This window comes from Fomitopsis serialis (assembly GCF_022376445.1).
Source record: "Fomitopsis serialis strain Sig1Antser10 chromosome Unknown B0H18scaffold_318, whole genome shotgun sequence".
NCBI classification, from domain to species: domain Eukaryota; kingdom Fungi; phylum Basidiomycota; class Agaricomycetes; order Polyporales; family Fomitopsidaceae; genus Fomitopsis; species Fomitopsis serialis.
This window is the reverse complement of record NW_025955278.1, coordinates 14,822-35,066: the sequence shown is the minus strand read 5'-3', so window position 1 is coordinate 35,066 and position 20,245 is coordinate 14,822. Positions and strand designations below refer to the sequence as shown.

The following is a 20,245-nucleotide window of genomic DNA, read 5'->3' as shown; positions in this document are numbered from 1 at the left end:
CGGGATTGCCAGAGTCCCAGGTCAGCCTGTGGGCGGCGCCGCGACGGAAGCTGTGTGGCATGCCATGTCCCTTAAACGAAACCTCACCAGGACCTTTTTAACGGCGGAAAAGGCAGTCTTCTACGTACCTTAGACTGAGCGTATGTAGCTCATCAATGAGATCGACGACTAACCTGAACGACTGCACTGTGGTGACCGCTCAGCCGCGTTCAATGACCGCTTACTAAAGCTGGAGGCAGAGCGTCGGCAAAGCCTCGGTGATCGTCGGCCCGTCGAATGATCTGTGGGCCTGCTTTCTTCTTTATTTTACAAAGCCACTGATGCGACGGGCATGTGGTGTAGTTGGTTATCACGCTCGCTTAGCACCTTGTGAGCATGCGAGAGGGGTCCGGTTCAATCCCGGACATGTCCATGGCCATGACTCGCTGACGGCTATGTCTTTTCTTTTCGCTATGCACATGATTATCATGCGGCAGCATCTACGTACTGCACTCACATTATACCTTTAAATCTCACTCAACATATAGAAATGCTAGTGCAGCTGCTTGTTCCAAGTCCATCCCAACAGTCGGGCACATCCTTCAGAGACATGAAGTGCGGTCGTCAATAGAGTCGCTATCGAGATTGACCCGACGGCGTCTAGACCGGCTCAATGAGCGCTTCCAGCCCAGCATGATCGTGGGAAAGGCGTTGTTAATGCGCCGGTCGGTGAGGACCCCGGGCAAGGCGCTTATACGTCCGATCCTGGTGCGGCCATAACCAGCCCAAATAGGGCGCTCATGTCCGATCCTGGTGCGGCCATAGACCTGCCAGAGCTCGCGCCATGTCCGATCCATATGCGGCCATAGATGCTGTCACGTTCGCATGTCCTATCCGTATGCGGCCATAAATTGACCTCGTGGTCGCCTTTGACGGCGAAGCCAGTATCGCGAGATTGGTACGTAGCATACTTCACGTCGTGGATCTCTCAGCTAAGCAATGCTACTAACTTCTGTGGATGGCATCGCGGGTGATGGTATCTGCTCGGGCCTGGAAGATAACTTACTGATTTGCTACGATGATCGCATGCAACTGCTTGTTATGATTGGGACCCCGGAATTGCAGATTCTCTGAATGCGTCCGTCATGTGGGACTTGGTAGACTGGCCAAGCTTGTATTGTACTACAATGTGAGTCTCGCCTCCTGTTTACAGAATACTATACATAGCTGTATTCACGCTGATTTCATGCACCACAGTGTAGGATTTACGCGCGCAACGCGTCTCATTAGCCTCTCTCGCAGATCACGCGCCGATGGCTCGACACGGACACATGAAGATTGCTAGTAGGGTGCGTTCGACCTGGTTTGGCTGACCAAGATACAGGAGACTAAAGCATCTCGTTCTTCGAAGGCTACCACTCGTCCGGAGACACGTACGTGTTCTTCAAGGCGGGGGCCACTCAATCATTGTGCCTGACATGCTTGGCTACGGCGGCATGGACAAGCCGGCGGAGACAACAAACACAGCGCGATATGCGCGGACGTGAGAACGTGAGCAAGGCGATCGTGACAGAACACCAGAACACCACTGGTGAGTGCTTCAGTAGCTGGGAAAGGGCATCCGACGCTGCACGTCTCATTGAGACGCGATGTGGTCGTAGTGGTACCGCTTGGGCCAGGTTCAGCCAGAGCAACTGGCCCGTAGGATGTTGGCTACCCAGGCATACTGGCCAAGTGTTTGACTCGCAGGGGCGCATTTCTCGTACTCTACCGAGAGCGTTTTCTCGCATTCGCATTCGTCTCGGTCGGCTACACGCCATTGTTCGCGAGCTTCAAATATGCGACTGCCATCGCCGCGGTCAAGCAAGCCATCGGTCACGAGCCTTAGGGCCACTGGCAGTGACCAGCTACAAACAATCTCACAGTCGACCTCATTCTAAAGATGCGCCAGGTTCTTCGTCGACCTCGAGTACCAACCAAGTCATGAAGGACCATATCAGTACTCCTGACCTCCCATGTTCGCTATCATCTCGCAACCAACTGGCTTGCCCGCTTGATTGTCTCTCACCATCCGTGTCAATTAGCGACTACTCTTGTGACGCGCCACCTAGAGTACATTCGTACTTACGAATGTTGGGCGCTCGAGATATGGTACTCGGCGCTTATGCGTATGTGCTACTCATGCAACCGTTTTGACGATAAAGGGAGACAAATGTGGGCGTTTTCCTTGGTAGTCTACTCCGACGCAATGTGTAGGGCATGCAGCGATTTTTTGGGCATTTTCTCCGATTTTACCGCATTTTTGAGAGGTCCGATCCGTCATGCGGCCATAAAGCACCCCTACAGGTAGGTCCTATCCTGATGCGGACATAACAGGGGTCAAAATCGTGCGGACATAAGGGCCCAAAATCCGGGGTTTTCGGATCGGACCTATAAGCGCCTTGCCCGGGGTCCTGGTCGGTGACACGAGGCTACCAACCACACCGCCGTTGACCTCCGAGTCACAGGCAGTCCCATCGCATCCCAGTCAGGCAGCTGTTGCCGGCCAACTGCGCGCCGCTTTCCTGCCAATGGGGAAGCGCCAGAAAGCCCAGCCAATCGCCCCGTCGACGGAAGTCGTCTCACTCGTCCTTCCCCGTCTCTGTACCTCGGGCCCTGCTCAGCAGCATCAAACAAAGCATTCCTCACAGCAAACTCGGTCACGCACGTCCTCAGCATCGGCTCGACACCGTCCCAGAAGGTCGACGGCGTGACCTACCACCGTCTTTCTCTGAACGACTCCCCTTCCTCATCCATCTCCAAAGTGAGCGACGAGGCGTGCAAACTCATTGACGGCGCCATCGCGTCGAAGTCGAAGGGCAGCAGTGGCAAGGGGAAGATCTTAGTCCACTGCTCCGCGGGCATATCGCGCTCGCCAGCGCTCGTCGTCGCGTACCTCATGAGGTCGCGCGGTATGCCGCTCAAGGCTGCTCTCGGACAGGTGGTGAGGGCCCGCCCGCAGGTGTCGCCCAACTCCGGGTTTCTGGAGCAGCTGAAACGATTGGAAGAAGAGCTGTTCGGGAGCGTCTCGTTGGACATAGACGAGATTCCGAAACGAGAGAAGGACCGACTTGCGTTGTTTGCAGACGATACTGTCGGAGACGAGGCCGAGGCCTCGCAAACCGAACAGCCTCCAAGCTTGTGACTCTGCATGCGCTGGGTCTCGATGCGTCTGTTCCTGCGGAACGGAAGGTACGTCCATACAAGTCTCTTGAACTACAGGCCGATGATATGATCTCGTAGAGGTCAAGAGCATTTGGGAACGACAGGGAATGCATCAGTACGTGCTCTCGAATCAGACCCGCAAGTCTCAGTGGTGTTCCCCGAAATGCCGATCGGAGACGACTTTCCAGAATATTCTGGTTGGTGGTAGCTGGGTATGTCTCGGAATGGCTTCCGGATTGCCTCCAACACTGAAAAGCCACCGACAGAATGAATGCGCAGCCCTACCTGTTTGCTTGTACGGGAGGCGCGCTCTACAGCGATCCTCACACAATCCGATGAGACAACACAATGATGTCTCATTTATTTCCGTCAGAAACGAAGAAAGTTGACGGTCATCATATTGGGCTTCTTGGATGATACCCCTACGCTAGAAACGTGCACTCTTGCTCATCAAGCTAATCTACCCATGTATCCTGGGCATGAAGCACGAATGAAGCTTTCCAGATGCGGATTAGGACAAAAGCTACGTATCCATGGCACGACAATCACGTTGGATGGATGTGACGATGTGGCTACGACTAATTTCGGCTCACAAATGCAAACAGAAGAACAAGAGACATATGCCACGTTGATGGATACGTGCACTCTTGACTCATCCGTCGGTTTCGCGACAGCCTCCGCCTCTGGACGGGCTTCAAATCACACCAGCAAGCGGGTTTGGTCAACGACAACGAAAGACAGTACCAACCGCTGCGTGCCGCGCCAGCCGTTCTCGCTGCGTAAGGGCCACGCTCATGCGCAACGGTCCCAACAAGAACAGCCGAAACAACGTCTCACTGTTATCAGTCCTAGGGAAGGCTATATCGCGCCACAGTTTTGAACAGCACTCGAAGTAATGACACATTTGATTGCGGACAACGACCACCTCGGGGTGTGCACGAGCATGCAGGAGCAAAACGAGCCTAAAGATACAACAAGCTAGGTATAACCCCACAGCGTCCGCGCGCACGCGAAACAAGAGCGCGCTCCGGGGCCTCCACCAACGACACCCTACATACAAAACAAGCGGCCAGCCTCCCGCCAACCGCACCGAAAGGAAAGTCGAACACACGCTGATGCCAAACGACATCGACGGGCAGCGGGGGAACGAACCACAAACAGAGCGGACGGGCGGGGCAAACGATAGACAAAAGATCAGCGAGAGCTATGATACAGCCATGCGTCGGTGCTTCAGATCTTCACAACGGGAGTCCATGCGACCAGCGGTCTCGGGCACACACATCTATGTCTCTTGGCTACAGACGGCGGGGGCGCCGAGCGGGCTCGGCCGGTGATGCGCCCCCGCGGCGGTGGGCGACGCGGGCGACGTGGGTGTGAGCGGGCTCGGCGAGTGCGTGCTCAGCGGCGAGCTGTCTGCAGTAAGCGGGCCCGGCCCGTCGAACGACTGCGCGAACGCATAGCCTCTGCCCGCGCTCGCACTCCCCGTGGGGTTCCACGAGCTCCGGTGGAAGCTTTTCTTCTTGCGCACGCTCGCCTTGTACGCCGCGCGGATGGCGGCCGTCGCGTCGTTCGCCTGCGTGCTGTGCGAGCTGACGGAGGTGACGCTCGGCGGTCTGCTGTACATGAGTTGGGAGGAGGATGGCGTGGCGATGTCGCGCTGTGCGTGTGGAAAGGATGGAGATTGGGGAGTAGGCAGCGGGGAGGTCGCGCAAGGGGAGGGCGGACCGGATTCGCAGCTCTCGTAATGACTGGAGCCTGACGACTGCGAGGAGACTGAACAATGCGACATGAATGGTGACAGCGGTTCGTCTGGGATGCGGAACCGATCAGGCAATGTAGGCGGGAATGCAGACATAAACTCCTCGACACGCTGCGTTTGTGTTGCAGTGGATTCCGGACTCGCTGCTTCTTCTGAACCAGCCGTCAACTGCTCGGAGCGCTCGGTCCATATTTCGAGGTTCTCTCTGCACTGGTGAGCAAACTCGGCCAATTCTGCGACAGGACCAATATCAACGCCACGAAGGAAAGCAGCGAACAGTGAAGTCATGCATACCTGGTATGCCTCGCGCAACGAGCTCGAAGAGGGGCTTCGCAAACGCGCTGATGAAGAACACCTGCCCCTTCGCCTGCCCTAGAGGATGATCGGACGGTTTCACAGTGGCAGGCAGGTGTAGATGTTGTTCTAGCAACAGCTGGCTCGTCCACTCGGACTCGAGCGCAGCGGCCCAGTGCTTCGAGACGCTATACGGACGACTCTGACAGTCCGGTCAGCTCATCGACACACCCGCAGCACTCGGCACGCTCACCGGATTGCTGATGTCCGCGCACTTGATCAACGCCTGGCAGACAAGCACTCTGCGCTTGTGCTCACCTACCTCGTGGCCCGCGACAAGCTCCTGGAAGTTCGCCATGAACTCCGCGTGCACGCTCATGTCCGTCGCGAGCACGGTGCCGAGCAGCAGCTTGCGCATCGCCTGCCCCGATCCCGGCCGGTCGAGCAGCGGCGCGAGACCGTTGTGCCGCATGACCTGCAGTATGAGGGAGTAGTGCATCTGCTCGAGGACGGACTTGTCGTCGTAGACGACGGCTAGGGGCGTCTTGGCGTTTTTCTGTGAAGCGAGTGTGAGCGTTGACCATCGACGATGAGTATGTGAGAGTATTGACCATGAAAGCGTTGCTCAGACCTGGATGACCGACGTCGTGGCCTATCGCAGCTATGAGGAGCGCAAAGAGATCTTGTGGTGATAGACATGACAAGAGGTGACCGTCAGTAGAACGTCGATCTCGTTTCCATGTCCGTGAGTCTGGCTGCAACACTATGGACACAGGAGGCACCATCCCAGCTCGGAACAGGAAGTGGTAGGTTGCTTGGAAGACATCCAGTGCATGGTGGAAGTTGTGATAAGAGTTTGCTTGGCGATACATTTGTCGTAGATGTCGCAGGAACGAACCAAGGCAATCTGCGAGAGAAACGCATGATGAGTGGACTTGCTCGAAACAACCCTGTGGCTTTCTGCGTTGAATACGAAGCGAACGCGACCGAGGCGCACACACCGGCTACAGCCACATGGTTGATAGGAATACCACTTACTTACAGGGACTCCCACCGCTTCCTTCATGCCCTCTATTCGAAACAATGCTTCGAAAAGGATGTAAGAGCAGGCAACCACTTGCTCTTCCGGTAGCTTGTGCGGTTCGAAGTTCCACGTCCCCAAGGATTTGACTAAACGATCGCGCATCATGGGCTCCACTTCAACGAAAGGGGATCTGCAAATGGATTAATTCCAACCGTGAATTCAGGTGTGGTCAGCATTGGGCATGAGTCTAGCAGAGAATGCCGCGCAAACGCCGCAGCTCAAGGACATGATGTTCTGTCATAACAAGCAGGGATCTAAGACAAAACGCGTTCGCGGTTTCTCCTCGCTGAAGACGACACAGGCAAGGAAGCGGCCCAGCGGCAAAAGGGCTCTTATCGAAGAAGTGTACATGACTTCGCTGAACCACCTGACTGGAAGTTTCGAAACATAGTCGTGTTCATACCTCAAGTCGAGGTAAAGGGCTGAGACCACCAGCGGGCGTGTAATGGACAAGGAGACATGATGGTTGGGACGTCATGACCGCTGCACCGCGGCCGGGCAGTCGCGTTATGCCGATACGACCGACTTAGGACAACTCGGCTGCGCGAATATTCCAAGCGAGGTCCTTCGGATATGCTACCCAACACTGAAGCAGAGAAGCGAAGACTTCGACACTCACGACTGCGCGGGGTCCACGTTTACGATGTTCTCCGTGTGCGCACGAACGTCAATCAGGACTTCGGCGTATCTGTGCGGTTGTAGTTGATACAGCGCGAACACGCGACTTTTGAAGTGACATGTTCCATACCTGGTTCCCCCGTCGTCCGCGTCCTCCCAGCCACCCCATCCGTGGCCCGACTGACCGTCATTGAGGGCGAGGGCGAGGCCGCCAACGTCAACGCTCCGCCGGCGCCCGTAGAGGTTCTCGGTCATGAAGAGCGTCCAGGGTGGTGAGTGGTGGGGAGTAGAGGTACAGAGAGAGAGTATGGGCTACAGAGGCGAGGGAGTGGCGGACGTCGTGGCGGTCGGCGAGGAGGAGGGGAGAGACAGCGAGCGCGTGGGTGTCGAGGGCTGTGAAACATGTGCCGCGGCCGGGCCCTGCCTCGCGCACGTGGCAGGCGCTCCGATGCCCAAAGCGGCAATCCGCGATGGGCGCGCGGGCCGACGATCACTTGCCTCGCAACCACGATCGCCGTGTCAGTGATGCCCCCGCCCGCCATCCCAGGTGGTCCTCCTCGTCGCTGCTACCCTGTCCTCCATGACCGCAAGCCGCACGACAATGCGTCGCGATCCTGACGTGTAACCTACAAAGGCCCGGGCCGGTGAAAGTCGTCTAGGGCAGTGGAGTTACTCGCGGTAAGGATCAGTGAGACTCGAGAACTCACTACCATGCTTTAAGATTAGAATTTTTTGGCCTTTCTTCTTGAATGCCTTTCTCGCTGGTCGGATATCTCAAACAGGCCCCTCGGGCCATACAAGTCCATGATGACCACCGAAAAATAACTTAATCAGAGTGTCAAGCGCCAGCAACCCTGAGTAACGTACATTCGCAGGGTCTGGTAAGTTTCATACAAGCGAATAATATACAGTTCTGTCACGACAAGCCTTCTCAACGTGTTTCGCCAAGGGTCTCCACAGTATTTATATAAACAGACCCAACAACTAGGTGGCCACTCCCGGCTCGCCTCGCTCATGTCTTCCAGCCACCCCTCGACTACATAGCCTGAACACGGAGGCTAATGACACACAGGCACAGATCTTGGGATGCGAGCCCTCGTCGATTCGCAGTGGCGCGTCCTCCACTTCTCTGCGGCTATTCGTCCTACACTGACTTTCTTCGCTGCATAGTCGACCCGAGCATTCCCAGACGCAAGTGCTACGGGACTTACCGGCGCAGTCTCCATCGACCCCACACGCACTCCCGTGGCTCCTGCATGACTCCCGCTGCACGTCCAGAGCTTCTGGTAAGGTGTTCCATTTGATTGGCGTCCTCCAGGAGGCCACATACACTTTCAGCCAGACCAGGCGGTGAAGGGCCAGCCACACTCGCTGCATACTCAGGCACATGGCGCTCGATTCAACCCCACACTAACTGGTGGCGCACAGATGAGATGCCACAACGTTTCCTTGACTCAGCCGCATTACTCTGGACCGCACTGGGCAGTGTAGACCGTTGCATCACCGCGAGGCTATTGCAGCGGCCCCCGTAGCAGTACTATACCCGTCAAATTAGCCGCACAGGCAAGTACCCTGTGTTCGGGTCAGCGAGCCGTGATCACTCGTGCATATTTACGACATTGACGACCCACCCACGCTCCCAAGCTCTCGTTATAGCGCGCTTCGCACACGCATCGATCGGCTTTCCGTCAATATATGTCCACACTTTGCGAATGAACCGGTAACATCGTCTCAGAGGACCCTCGCATCGGACCGCCGGCTCCATGCGGCTCTAAGGCGGTGAGTCGTACACTCTTCTTCTGGATTCCTTCCAAGCGCTATTTGTCGGTTCCTGGCTAGTTCCCCCAACGCATTCCTTCCGCCTCGCATCGCGCCCCTAATCGCTGGATCAGCCTGCATCCATCACCCTTCCGCCACCGTCTCGCAACGCAGAACTCAGAACAAAGGGCCCAGTGACGTACTGCCGCGATCGTTCCCCGTGCCGGAGACCAGATTCTCACCACGCGCCCACAGCTGTACGGCCGTCAGTCTCCTGACACATGCACGCCTCGCGCCGGCCGCCCGACTTCTGTGGCTCGTAGATCACCGACGTGGTCAAGCAGTTCAACACGCGGTGCGCGGCTAGTTAAGGCTACGCTGGGAACACCACGCGTATCCAGGCGGCTGTGCGCAGCAGGCAGGGCCCTGCGCACTAACTACGCACGGAAGTCCGAAAAGCTCGGACGACCGCACGAGGTCAGGCGCGTCTGCACTAGGTCCGTCTCGCGGGTCGCTACGTCGCTGGCGTCGTCGGAGTCGCGGGTGTTCTGCGGAGAGCGCGTCGCGTCGACTGCAGACATACCAGTCCGCATGCGCAGGTACACCGCGCCCGCCGCCTGCCACCGGGACGCTCGAGCAGATCGTCTGCCAGAGAGTGACTGTTGCCAGCGAGGGCCACCCGCCGCGGGCACGGTTCGGCATCCCGACCTTCCAAGCGTGCAGACCGCGGCGGGGCCTACTCGAGCGAGCGCACGGTCCCAGTCGCCCCAGAAGGCGGTCCAAGTCATAATGCATGACTTGTTTGCGTCACCATGACCTATGTAGGGTGGTTCGTTCGAGGATCCGATGGCTGTGGTCACTGTCCGAGTACTGGAGGGTCTGCACCGCGCGTCTCCCGTGGCCTCGCTGTAGAGTGACGGACGACGTTCTCGGGCGCGTGGCGTGTGTCCTCTGCGACAGCAGGCACCATCGCGGTGCCTCGGTCGACGTTGGTGGGAAGACGAGCGCGCGCAGAGGTGGAATACCAGGGCCAGGGCGGGCGGGTGTCTCGCTCGTCGGAGCCAGCGTGGATCACCGCGCTGCAGTACCCCAGGCTCCCGCGCAAAGTCAAACTGCGTGCGTAAGCCAGGCAGGCTATGGACACCAGTGCGGTAGATCCTGTGCGTGCGGATCGCGTCCGCACGTATCGGTTGTTTGGCAGGTTATGGCCCGGCCGTCGTGGCACAGCGGTCTGATTGAGCGATGGACGATGGTCGTCTACCGTCGGCGTGCGGGCCCACTGGCACCCTGACTCTACCGTCCGCCCGCCGGCATGCACTCCCCTGCTTTCCTCGGCGCGCAAAGTCCTCAGAATCCTTAGCACCGGCACGCAGCTGCCCTCTTCTGCGGCAGCGTCATGCGTCATGTCTTATGACTCTGACTTGAATCTGTACGTATCCCGCGACGCCCTTCCGAGTCCCCTTCTCGCCCCCCCCTTCCTTCCCGCGACTCATCAGTCGTTAGTGCTCCACACTTCTCACCGTCTGCCAGTGCCGTGCGCAGGACGCTCGCCCCCCAACGGCAGCCTCAGGGTCCGACGCACGGCCGCGGTCTTCAATTCCCTCTCTGAACTTGAATCGCTGCAGGGCACCCTCGCGCCCGGTCTCGCGGACCACACATACCCCGAACTCCAAACTTCGAACAACTCAGCGAACTCCGCCGCGAGCGAAAGCCTGGGATGCATCACCGATACAGAATGTGATCAGTCTTTTGAGACTTGGTGCCGACTCGGCCTGTTTTCAGCGTGCTTCGCGGGAGCATCATGCTTCGCGATACGCTGATTGCAAACCGATAGGCTCCTCGTAAAAATGCGTACGCGGGCGGAGAGCGTCGGCTCTTGCTTTCGAGGTGCACCCGCACCGCCTGCCGTTCGACCTCAGCCACCCGCCGAAGTCTGGCTCGCCCTCGACACTGCCGATTATGATCCAATCTTGATGAGAACAGCAAGACCGTCACACTGCTCGAGTGGACCTCTGACGTGGGGCCTAAAGTTGTTCTGGAAACAGCTGTCACATCGTGATGTAGTTGCGCAGGCGAGGAGGGCTCGCAAGCTCCGCGACCCACAATCAGAGCCGCGGACCTTGCGATCGCGCTGAATCCAGTTTCACTGCTTCCGAGTCGGCTTGGTCTCCGAGCGGGAGTCTGCTGCTGGACTTTCGCGCACTGCGTTCAGATTGTCGGTCTGTGCAGTTCACGTTTGATACGCAGAGCGCAGGCAAAAGGAGCGGATCCGTGTATAATCTTTCGTGTAACGTACAAAATACAAAGAAGCTCTTTTCTCTACGTGTCGTAACGATTCGTCATAGAGATACAGTCACTACAGAACCACGCGACGAGCCCCCAAGACAGTGCCGCCGGCGACGATAACTATCGGATCGTCCAGCATCCAGCGCACCCTACGTCAACGAGAGAAAGGTATACCGAGGGTCGTATCAGAACATTGCATGCTACACTGGACAGCGGGAAGACAGCAAGAGGACAGCAACTAATGGGGGATGGAAACAGGATGGGGTAACAGGACACGTCCACCGGGGATATATACACTATAATCCAAGAAATAATTTCAGAGCACAACGGCAGGTGGGGGCGGGCGCGACGTCTACTCGCACCGCCGCGCCCGCTGCTCCGCCACGCCGCGCTACGAGCGCCTGCACAGAGACACAGCAACGTCCACGCCCTCAGAAGACGCAGGCACACCTCCGACTCGGAACGACGAGCTGAGATGACGCACGCCGCGCGCCCGATCGTCGCCCGTCCCCCCGAAGCCCGAGTCCGCTTCGTCGCCATCACGTCACGTCGCCCACGCCATCCCGTCCATCTCCCACCGGCCCATCGCTGCATCTCCCATCTGCCACCTGTCGCTGTCACCGTGTCCACCACGCCACGCCCCTCGTCACGATCTCGACGAAGACGAAGCCGCCTCCGCCGACGCGCCCGCGGTCACGTGCACGCCGCCGCGGTGTACCCCTCGAGCGCGAACGCAGAGCGGCGGTACCAGCCCAGCGTGTCGTCGCGGTAGCGCCCCGGCCCCGCCGCCATCCCCGCCCCCCCATCGCTGCTGCTGTTGCTCGAGAACGCGGGCGGGCTCGGGCTCGCGTAGTGCGGCTGCGGCTGTGCGACGGCGCTGCTGTGCGTCTGGGCGTAGTCGAGCTGGGGCCGGCGCGAGAGGCTCGGGACTGGCGCTGAGATAGAGGACGAGGACATGCGCATCGCAGAGGCGGCGGCGGCGGACGGGAGTGGCTGGGTATGTTGGTGCTGTTGCTGGCGGTAGTACATGTCGGTCGCGCTGCCGGGCGTGCTGCGCTGCGAGTAGAGCGACTGGGAGAGCGATGGGGACGGCAGAGCGCTGGGTGACGGGAGCGTGGCCGTGGGGGAGGACAGAGCGTAGTTCTGCGTTTGGCGGTAGAACAAGGACGGCTGGGGCTGGGGAAGAGACGGGAGGGAGCGGGATATTGATGCTTGAGACGAGGACGAATGCCCAGACCGGTTGAACACTGTATAAATAGATATCCGTCAGATGTTGTCGACCAAACGGTATCGATGAACGGAGTGCACTCACTGCCTGAGAGCGGCTGCACCGGGTATCCCGACGGCGAGGACGACGCCGCCGAGACCATCCCCTGCTGGTCCGCGAAGCCAGCGCCCCAGTTGACCGCCTGCGCGGGGGTCATCACCGGCTGGAACGCGGCGCCCGCGTCCATGTCGTCCGCGCCGTCGTACGCCTCCCCGTACGCCTCCATCGCGCCCGGGTGCGCCCACTTCTCGTCGTCGTCAAACGCGTGCATCGGCTGCGCCTCGGGGGACCAGCGCGGGCTCTCTGGGACGAGCGGCTGGACGAGCTCCGCCTGCCACTCGAACATGACGGGGGGCACGCGGAGGGGCCCGATCTCGATGCCGGCGGGGACGCTCTGGCTCGCGGCGCTCTTGACGCCGTTGTGCATCGCGAAGGGGTCGAGGCGGAACGCGCCCATGAGCGCGCGCATCTCCTTGCTCGCCTGCGTCGCGCGGAGGGGCACCTCGGGCATGCTGTCGAGCAGCGGGTTCGTGAGGAGCGAGGGCGGCGCGTCGGACGCGAGCTCGAAGATGAAGCCGGACTCGAGCTCCTCCTCCTCGGTCTTGACCTTCGCGTAGGGCGCGTCGGGGCGCGCGTCGGCGTCGGGCTCGGGGGCGACGACGTAGAGCGCGCTGGCGGGGGCGTTGCCCGCGGGCCAGGAGCTGCGATGCATGCTGGGGAGGGCGGGTGTGGAGGAGGCGGAGGCCTGCGAGAGGGAGGACGAGGCGTAGGTGCGGGAGGACGAGGACGATGGAGCGTAAGGATCCTGGAGGCCGGTGCGGTGGGGGGACGCGGTGTACGCGGAGGGATAAGACATCGGCTGGGAGGACGCGGGCGAGGGATAGTCGGAGGTGGACACAGAGGCGGGGTACGACGCGGACGAGGACGGCTGGGCCGGCCAGTGCGCCCTGGAGGTGTCTGACATGTAGGAAGTCTCACCCGCTGAATAATCGTGCTCGACGGGGCTCGCACTCGTGCCCGCAGGGTAGTACTGGTGCATGCCGTAGATCGCGTCTCCGCCGTGGTAGGCGGGGTAGGCGGCGGTGGCCATGGGGCCGGCGCGGTTGTGGTGGTGGGCGTAGTGGGCGAGGGACATCGGGACGTGGACGGGAAGGGCAGTGAGCGATCGGAGGCAGATGGAGATGGTGCGGGTGGGGAAACCGGCTAGCTCGCCTGGGCGTGCGTGGGATCGGTGGCAGCGGGGGCCGGATGCGGGGACCTAAGCCAAGCTGGAGGGTGTATATGAGGGCGGCGGGAGGCAAGCGCAGGCTGCGCCGGCAGCGCGAGGAGCAGCCTCCTCCCGCGTGCGCTTCGGGAGGCGTAACCCAACGCCAACCCTACGCGTCCGGCCCATTTCTGCGGAGACTGTCCGCCGGGGCTCGCGATCTTCCGCGGCAGCGTGCGGAGGCCTGCTGGGGCCATCAGCAACTGTCACTCCCACTCGGCTGGCCGACTCACCTTCCACTGCCCGGATTTCGTACCATATAAGGCAGTCTTCTTAGGAGGATCCGCCGTGTGTGCGCCTTCGCGCGGCGCGTGTCGCGACGTCCCCACCTCGCTGCCTGCCGCCCGACCGTGCTGCAGGAGGGCTCGTCAGAGAGATCCTCCAGCCCGCGTTCTACGATCTTCGTCACTCCTCCGATCCGCTGAGCTCCTCGCGGTCATTAGATCGCCGGCGCGGTTGGCGCAATTCCCATATCAGGAAGGCGCGTGCGACTCCGCCCAAGGTTCACACCCCGCGGCCCTCCCGCCACCCCGACGTGGTAACCACACCGCCCTGCGGTGTTCAACCGGCCAACGCCCTCGAGCACCCATCGAACAGACCGGGCCTGCTCGCCTTCCTGATCTACCCAGCCCATCTTCTCGGCAGGGACCTAATCTCGGGCGACGCAAGCGATCTCCGGCTCCATGTCCCCACGCAAACCTTGCACTTACACGTAAACGCCAGATCGCGCCCGCCGGTGTGCCCTCGCACCATCCCAGGCTCCCCGCAATCTCCCTCGCGTCCCCGTCTCTGCGTCTCTGGATCCGCCGGCGCGCGCCCCTCCCGCTGCCGTGTCGCTCCTCGCCCCCCACGTGCCGATGGTGGGTGCGCCGCCGTTCTGCCACTGATGCGCATTACGTACTCCGCCGTACTTCCCTACGCACCTCCTGATGGAATGCGATCGTGGCGTGGCGTCGTTCCTGGCAGAGTGTCCGCACACTGTGCTATTTCGGCGTCCAGTCACGCGTCGCCGGGGTGCCCATGAACAGTTGCTGTCACGGTCATCCGGTGAACCCTGCCACGCGTCATCCGGGTCTCTGTCCTGCGTCACGCGTCACCCTGGTCGAATGGGAGCTGCTACGATGTAGCACCGTACGTCTCGTAGGTACGTGGCACGGCCCAGGGGCGACTTCCCCAGCTTCCGCCCCACGAGCAGCGGCGGCTCGTGCCCCGCGTCGATCGTGACGGGCAGCCGGGCGTGAAGTCATCGCCTCCGTGCAATGCCCCCGACATGACATGCATCACGCCCCCAGCGCGGCCCAGCCCGCGTCTCGAATTCATACACAGAGCGCACTCAGCGCACGGGCGTGCCCTGCGGCCTTCTCTTAGTCGTGGTCCCTCCACTCGGGTTCGCGCGCTTCTCTTCCGCCGCGAGGCTAGCGGCCGCGCAGGGGAAGCTACCGTACCGGCGGGGTGGCCGCGCCACCAACGTCGCGCTTCCCCGAGAGAGTCGCAATAGCTCGCGGATGCGCGCCCGGCCGCCCCCTGCCTCCAGGGTGCGCGCGAGCCTCGCCAGCGGGGCAGCCCTGACCTGCGCTACGCTGTATGGACTGTGTTGCGGCTCTGCACCGCCGTCTGGATGGCTGGTAGCCTGGACGGCAGTGTGCCAGGCACGCGCACGGGCCCGCGCCAGGCAGCGGCGTGGGCACCAGCAGATGCGATGATATGATCCTGCGTCTGCGTGCGTTGATCCAGTCACTGGCACCCGTGCCCGTGCTGCGAGATCGATTGCGCGCCGCCGGGAGTCGAGCGACACGTCGAACGTATGTCCGTCGTATGTCGCCCTCCGAATCTCTCCATCTCTGTCCCATCTTCATCTTCAAGCTTCATCTTCATCCATGATCTCGTGCTATGCGTGGTTCATCGATCGTCCCCTCGCTCATCTCCATCCAAATATCAATCACGAAAAGCAGACAGAAAGCAGCAGCCCGCGCCGAGCACCTCTGGCCATATACCACAGACCACATACCACAGGCAACAGGCTCCCCCCGCGGACTGGCAGTCATGTATCCCCCATGCGCCGTGCGATCACACCACAGCCCAACGCGCAGCCGCAGATCGCCTCGGGCCTCCAGGCCTCCCCGGTCCATGGCCTGCCTCCACGTACTGTGCCATCTGCGCTTGGCATCAGCAGCGTGCCACAGCCCGCCTCCGCACACGTCCCCCGCGCCCTCTGCCCCTGCGAATCCCGCCGCGAAGCGCTGCGAACCTTACCCTTGATATATGATATTGAACGTTTGGACCAGCACGTCCGGGAGGAGAGCGGCCGCCCGGCGAGGCGAGGGCGCGATCCGCCCCTCCCGCTCGTCTTCCCTCCGCGCTGCCGTCCGATTCGTCCCCCGCGGTCCACGCCTCCAGCTGAAGACGCAGACGCAGGCGTGACGCCCCGCGCCCCGCGTTCTGCTCCACCGCTGATGTTCTGGACGTTCCACGCCCCCTGCCCGCGGACGGCTGCCCTTTGTGTTGGATTTTGCTCTGGCTTTGATCCGAGTCGGGCTGGCTGGGTGGCGGACACTCGGCGCCGTCGCCCGGCAGGGGGCTACGCCCGCGCGACCGTCTGTGGGTTATGAGCGAAGGCTACACGAAGGCACTACTGAACGTTGAACACTGTCCACAACCCCCGCGCGGCGGGACAGCCAGGGAACCGGTCTCTGTCTGGCGATCCGCGCGACGTCGAGGGGCCCACACATGCACCGCGACTGGAGTCTGTCTGTGAACACACCACTCGTCTGGGGCTCCGTCCGGCCGGGCTTTCAGAACACACCGGCAGGGTGCGCGCTCCGCCTCTGTGGGGAGGTATGGCCGTGGACGACTTTGCGTGCTGCTGTTCGAGCGACACGCGCCGCGCGGGCGAGTGGGATGACATGGCGTGCCCCTGCGGTCCCCCTTCTCCCTTCTCCCGCGTGCCGACTGCTTCTTGTCACACTCTGGCGTGGAGGGAGGCTGCCGGGGCCAGTGATTTTTTCTTTGACAGCCCACATCCTGCGCCATCTGCGCCGCGAATCCGGCCCCTCCTCTCGGTGGCCTGCTGGACGACCGCCCGTGGCAGAGATGGCGATGGCGGGTCGGACGCGGAGTGGCATACGGGCCACGGTGCCCGTGCACTCTCGCTCTCGCTCGCCGGTCGGCGACGCGCCCTGAGCGCGGCACGCAGCGGACGCCGCAACATCGTGGACCTGAATAAATTCAACCTGAAGGGCGCGCGGTGCTCTACGCAGGCACCCCACGCCAGGGCACGCAACGCACCCGCACAGCCCGAGTCCCGCTGGCAGTCGCCCCTCTGCGTGATCAACGTGGACCGATCACGCCCAGCGCTCGCACCCCGCAAAGGCTCCGACGACCACACCCACCCAGGCGCCAACCCAGCTCGGAGGCTTTTCGTGTCGGTTCTGATGTCTTCCACTCCGAAGTCGCTCGCAGCGCGTACGCGCCCGGGTATCATGGACTAGCTATAGCATCACCGTGGGTCAGCGGGCGAGGGATCGCGTCACGGACCGCTTTCTCTGGCCACTGCTGTCACTCACTCGGGCCACAGGTGTGTCTCCTGTGGCGCGGCGATAATCTACGGGGCTTGGTGGCGCTACTACTGTACATATCCCCTCGGCACGCGTGCCGGGTGTGCGAGATAGCCTCCGGGTCGACGACTATAGGGGCACGTGCATCTCCATGAGTATGGATCTCGTCTTCCTCCTCCGACCCGCCGGCATGTGTGCGGGGCGTGTTGTGGCCCTCGAGTCGTGTCTGAGTGTCGTGTTTATGATTATTTCGCCGGAGACGAGGGACCGTCAGGGACTTGGGGGACCGGGCGGGACGAGCGCTCCAGGAGCCGCGATGTGCAGCGGACGTTTGTGTGATTGGAATCGGAACTTTGAGCTAGGTGCAGCGTATCCCCATCGGCGTAGCGTTGCGCCGCGCTGCCGCCCGTGCGTGTGGTGTCGCTCTAAAGTTAAGTTGCGACTCGAGTTCTGCGTCCGTCTACGATGGGGGGAGGGGTATCTGGACAAGATTTGCGCCGCGCCGGGCATCCGTGGGATCCTCGGGACACCTCGCGAGGGTAAGTGCTTGCTTGCTTGTGCTCCTGCTGCTGGCTGATGCGGACCTGAAATCGGGCAGGTTCGTTGTCGCGGGAGAAGCACCGGGCCCCAGAGTTCCCTGGGTCGCCTCGACGGTGTCCGTATCGCAGCCATGCATGAAGCCACCCCGCGATCACCAGGCCTCCCTGCGTCGAAGCGGACGCACGGCTTCCGCGCTGGACGACCGTCGACTATCTCTTGTCCAGCCGTAGAGCCGCCTCCGTCAGAGTAGCAGACGTTCTGGACTTCACGCGGCCCCCGTGAGTTTTCGCGCGTATTGACCGGGCGCAGACGTCGGACACCGTCAAGCCACATCAGCATCCCATGGCTGTCCACGGACGTATCGATGGTCGGTCCACGGAATCCTCTCCGCCCCGTCGTTCTCGGCTGGTATCTCCACCACGCGTTTCTGTGCAGACGCGGTGTGCGCCGGGTGCCGGGGGGCGACCCCGCCCAACTGGAGTGGACAGAGTTCATGGAAGCGACTCACCGGGTTATCCCTGTGCGTTTCGCTCTCCTTATGGCTCGTGGCGTCACATAGAGTTCCAGAGTGCAAATTCAAACGTTTACGTTCAGATCCTAGAGTTTGAAGCTGAAGACACGCCGCGCAGTCCCCGCGTGGCGGGCTTCCACCGCATGATCTGCGCGGACGTTGCGTGTACTCCCGCTGCCGTGCGAGGCCACGGTAGCCGGCGCGATCGGTGCCACCTTCACGTTGACGGCCACAGTTGTTGTGGCTGCAGTGCTATAGGCACCGCTTCCGCTCGACAGCTTTCGCGGTTCGCCCAGAACCTAGATGCTACGTCGGCGACGGCGACAGGTCACTTCGTGGCTGTCCCTGTCGAGAGGGAATATTATCGATGAACGCACAACGTCCCCTCGAGTCGTTCAGCCAAATCTCCATCGCAGTCTGAGGACGCACGGCTCCCGCGGCGAGCTTCCACCCATCGATCGTCGCCTGCGTGTCCCCCGCATCACCACTTCGGACTGGGCGCATGACCCCGCGGTCTCCCAATCTTTCATGGCCCCAGCCTAATCCTACCAAACTCGCCGTCTGTCCTCTACCGCACCCAGATCTGATTCCCCCCGCTCTGCACGAGCCGATCTGCGGGCTCCCCCTCCCGGCCGATTGGCCCAATGTCGTAGGCGTATCGTGTCGCCCGCCGCCAGCGAGCGATCCGCTGCCCGGCTACTCAGTCCACGTCCAAATATACACGTGCGTGGTTTGTGTCGAGTCTCACCCCGTCCCCTTTTGTCGCGTCCGTAGCCTGTTTCGGGCGGCGACGCCTTCAGGTGGCGCCATCGATGTGATTGCGAGTGATGTCAATCGGACGTCTGTGCGGCGTGGCGGTGGACGAGTTTGCGAGCCTCGCAGCGAAGCTGCCCCAAGAGTGCTGTGAAATCCGGATGGACGCGGACGGGTGGGTTCGTTCTACGACGGATGTTTTAGTGCGTGAGAAGGTCTGGTCACTGGTATCGTAGGACCGTGACTGGGAGACCGGTGTCCCAGCGCAAGGCACGGTATGCCCGTCGCAGTTGGCATGCCATATCCACCCATCGATATCCATTCAGTCCCTTTCACGCAGCGTGATGAGGAGCCTAATTGACTGGCCCGGGCGCGCCAGTGGAGCGACGGTGCCAGTTTGGCTGGGATGCGTGTCAGTCAGGGCGTCGCCCATGCTGGACGTCGCCTCTTCGCTGACTATCCGCTCCTGAGTCAGCGCTCGCGGAGGATTGGGTGCGAACGACACCCACGGTTCCATTCCAATTATCCGTGAGCTTCCTCTGCCACCCGTATTCTAATCGAACACTGACCAACGTACGGCAGGGGACGTATCAGCCCGAGCCCAGGATTCTGGGTGCGAGATGCAGCAGTGATAGTGATTCGTGGTAGTCTGATGTGCCGCGTTGCTCGCTGTCAAGAACTTGGCCGCTGCTTCTGTGGCAAAGCCACTCGTGCCACATCGAGGCTCGCGATCGCTCACATGACGCTGCGTACCGCACGCATCCGTCCATCCGCCTGCTGTATCTGCACGCCCGGACGTCCCAGAGACACGCCGGGCATCGCGATCTCGTCGCGCGAGCTGGCAGTCTTCAGAGTGCGGCATGCGCCTCCCGGTACACTGGATACTTTCGGGGCATGTATAGGCCACCCGTACCTCCTTCCTCGACGCAATTGCAATCGGCTCAACTTGAACGCACTTTACGTTTCAGCGAGCTGTCGTCTGAGTCGGCCCGGGACGCGTCCACGTAAACGATAGCGTGCTCAAGCTCAGATTCCGCGGCGCGATGCCCTCGTCGAACACACAACGCATCTATCTGGCGAGCAGGCCCTGGCTCACCTGGACAACCCGACTCCCATATGTGTACGTCGGCCTCCTCGGCTTCCTCGTCTGCGTCTCGCCCTCTGGCTCCCCTGTCGCACGTCAACTTGGATGACGTAGCTGTCCGTTCGCCTGTCACAGACATACGCACCAACGTCGACTATTGATTCCCTGCTCGCCGGTCGATACCCGAGCCCCGGCCCCAGCGCACGGTGCTCTGCGACGTCAGGCTGAGTCCATCGTGTCCAGTGCGCATGTCCGACAGCCTGGACTCAGAGGACGTCGTCGGCGTCCCG

The 20,245-nt window shown here is 61.2% G+C and overlaps 1 protein-coding gene and 1 non-coding gene across 2 annotated transcripts; both read left to right on the top strand.

The window, feature by feature from the left end:
- The first annotated feature begins 327 nt into the window (after positions 1-327).
- Positions 328-412, top strand: B0H18DRAFT_t168. Its single transcript has one exon. It is a non-coding gene; the product is annotated as a tRNA-Ala (tRNA).
- Positions 413-1,463: 1,051 nt separating this feature from the next.
- B0H18DRAFT_1061465 (uncharacterized protein) lies at positions 1,464-2,434 on the top strand. The gene has a single exon (XM_048031116.1). It carries the CDS (start codon positions 1,513-1,515, stop codon positions 2,173-2,175), a length of 663 nt encoding a protein of 220 aa, XP_047885046.1. The 5' UTR covers positions 1,464-1,512; the 3' UTR covers positions 2,176-2,434.
- The last annotated feature ends 17,811 nt before the right edge of the window (positions 2,435-20,245 follow it).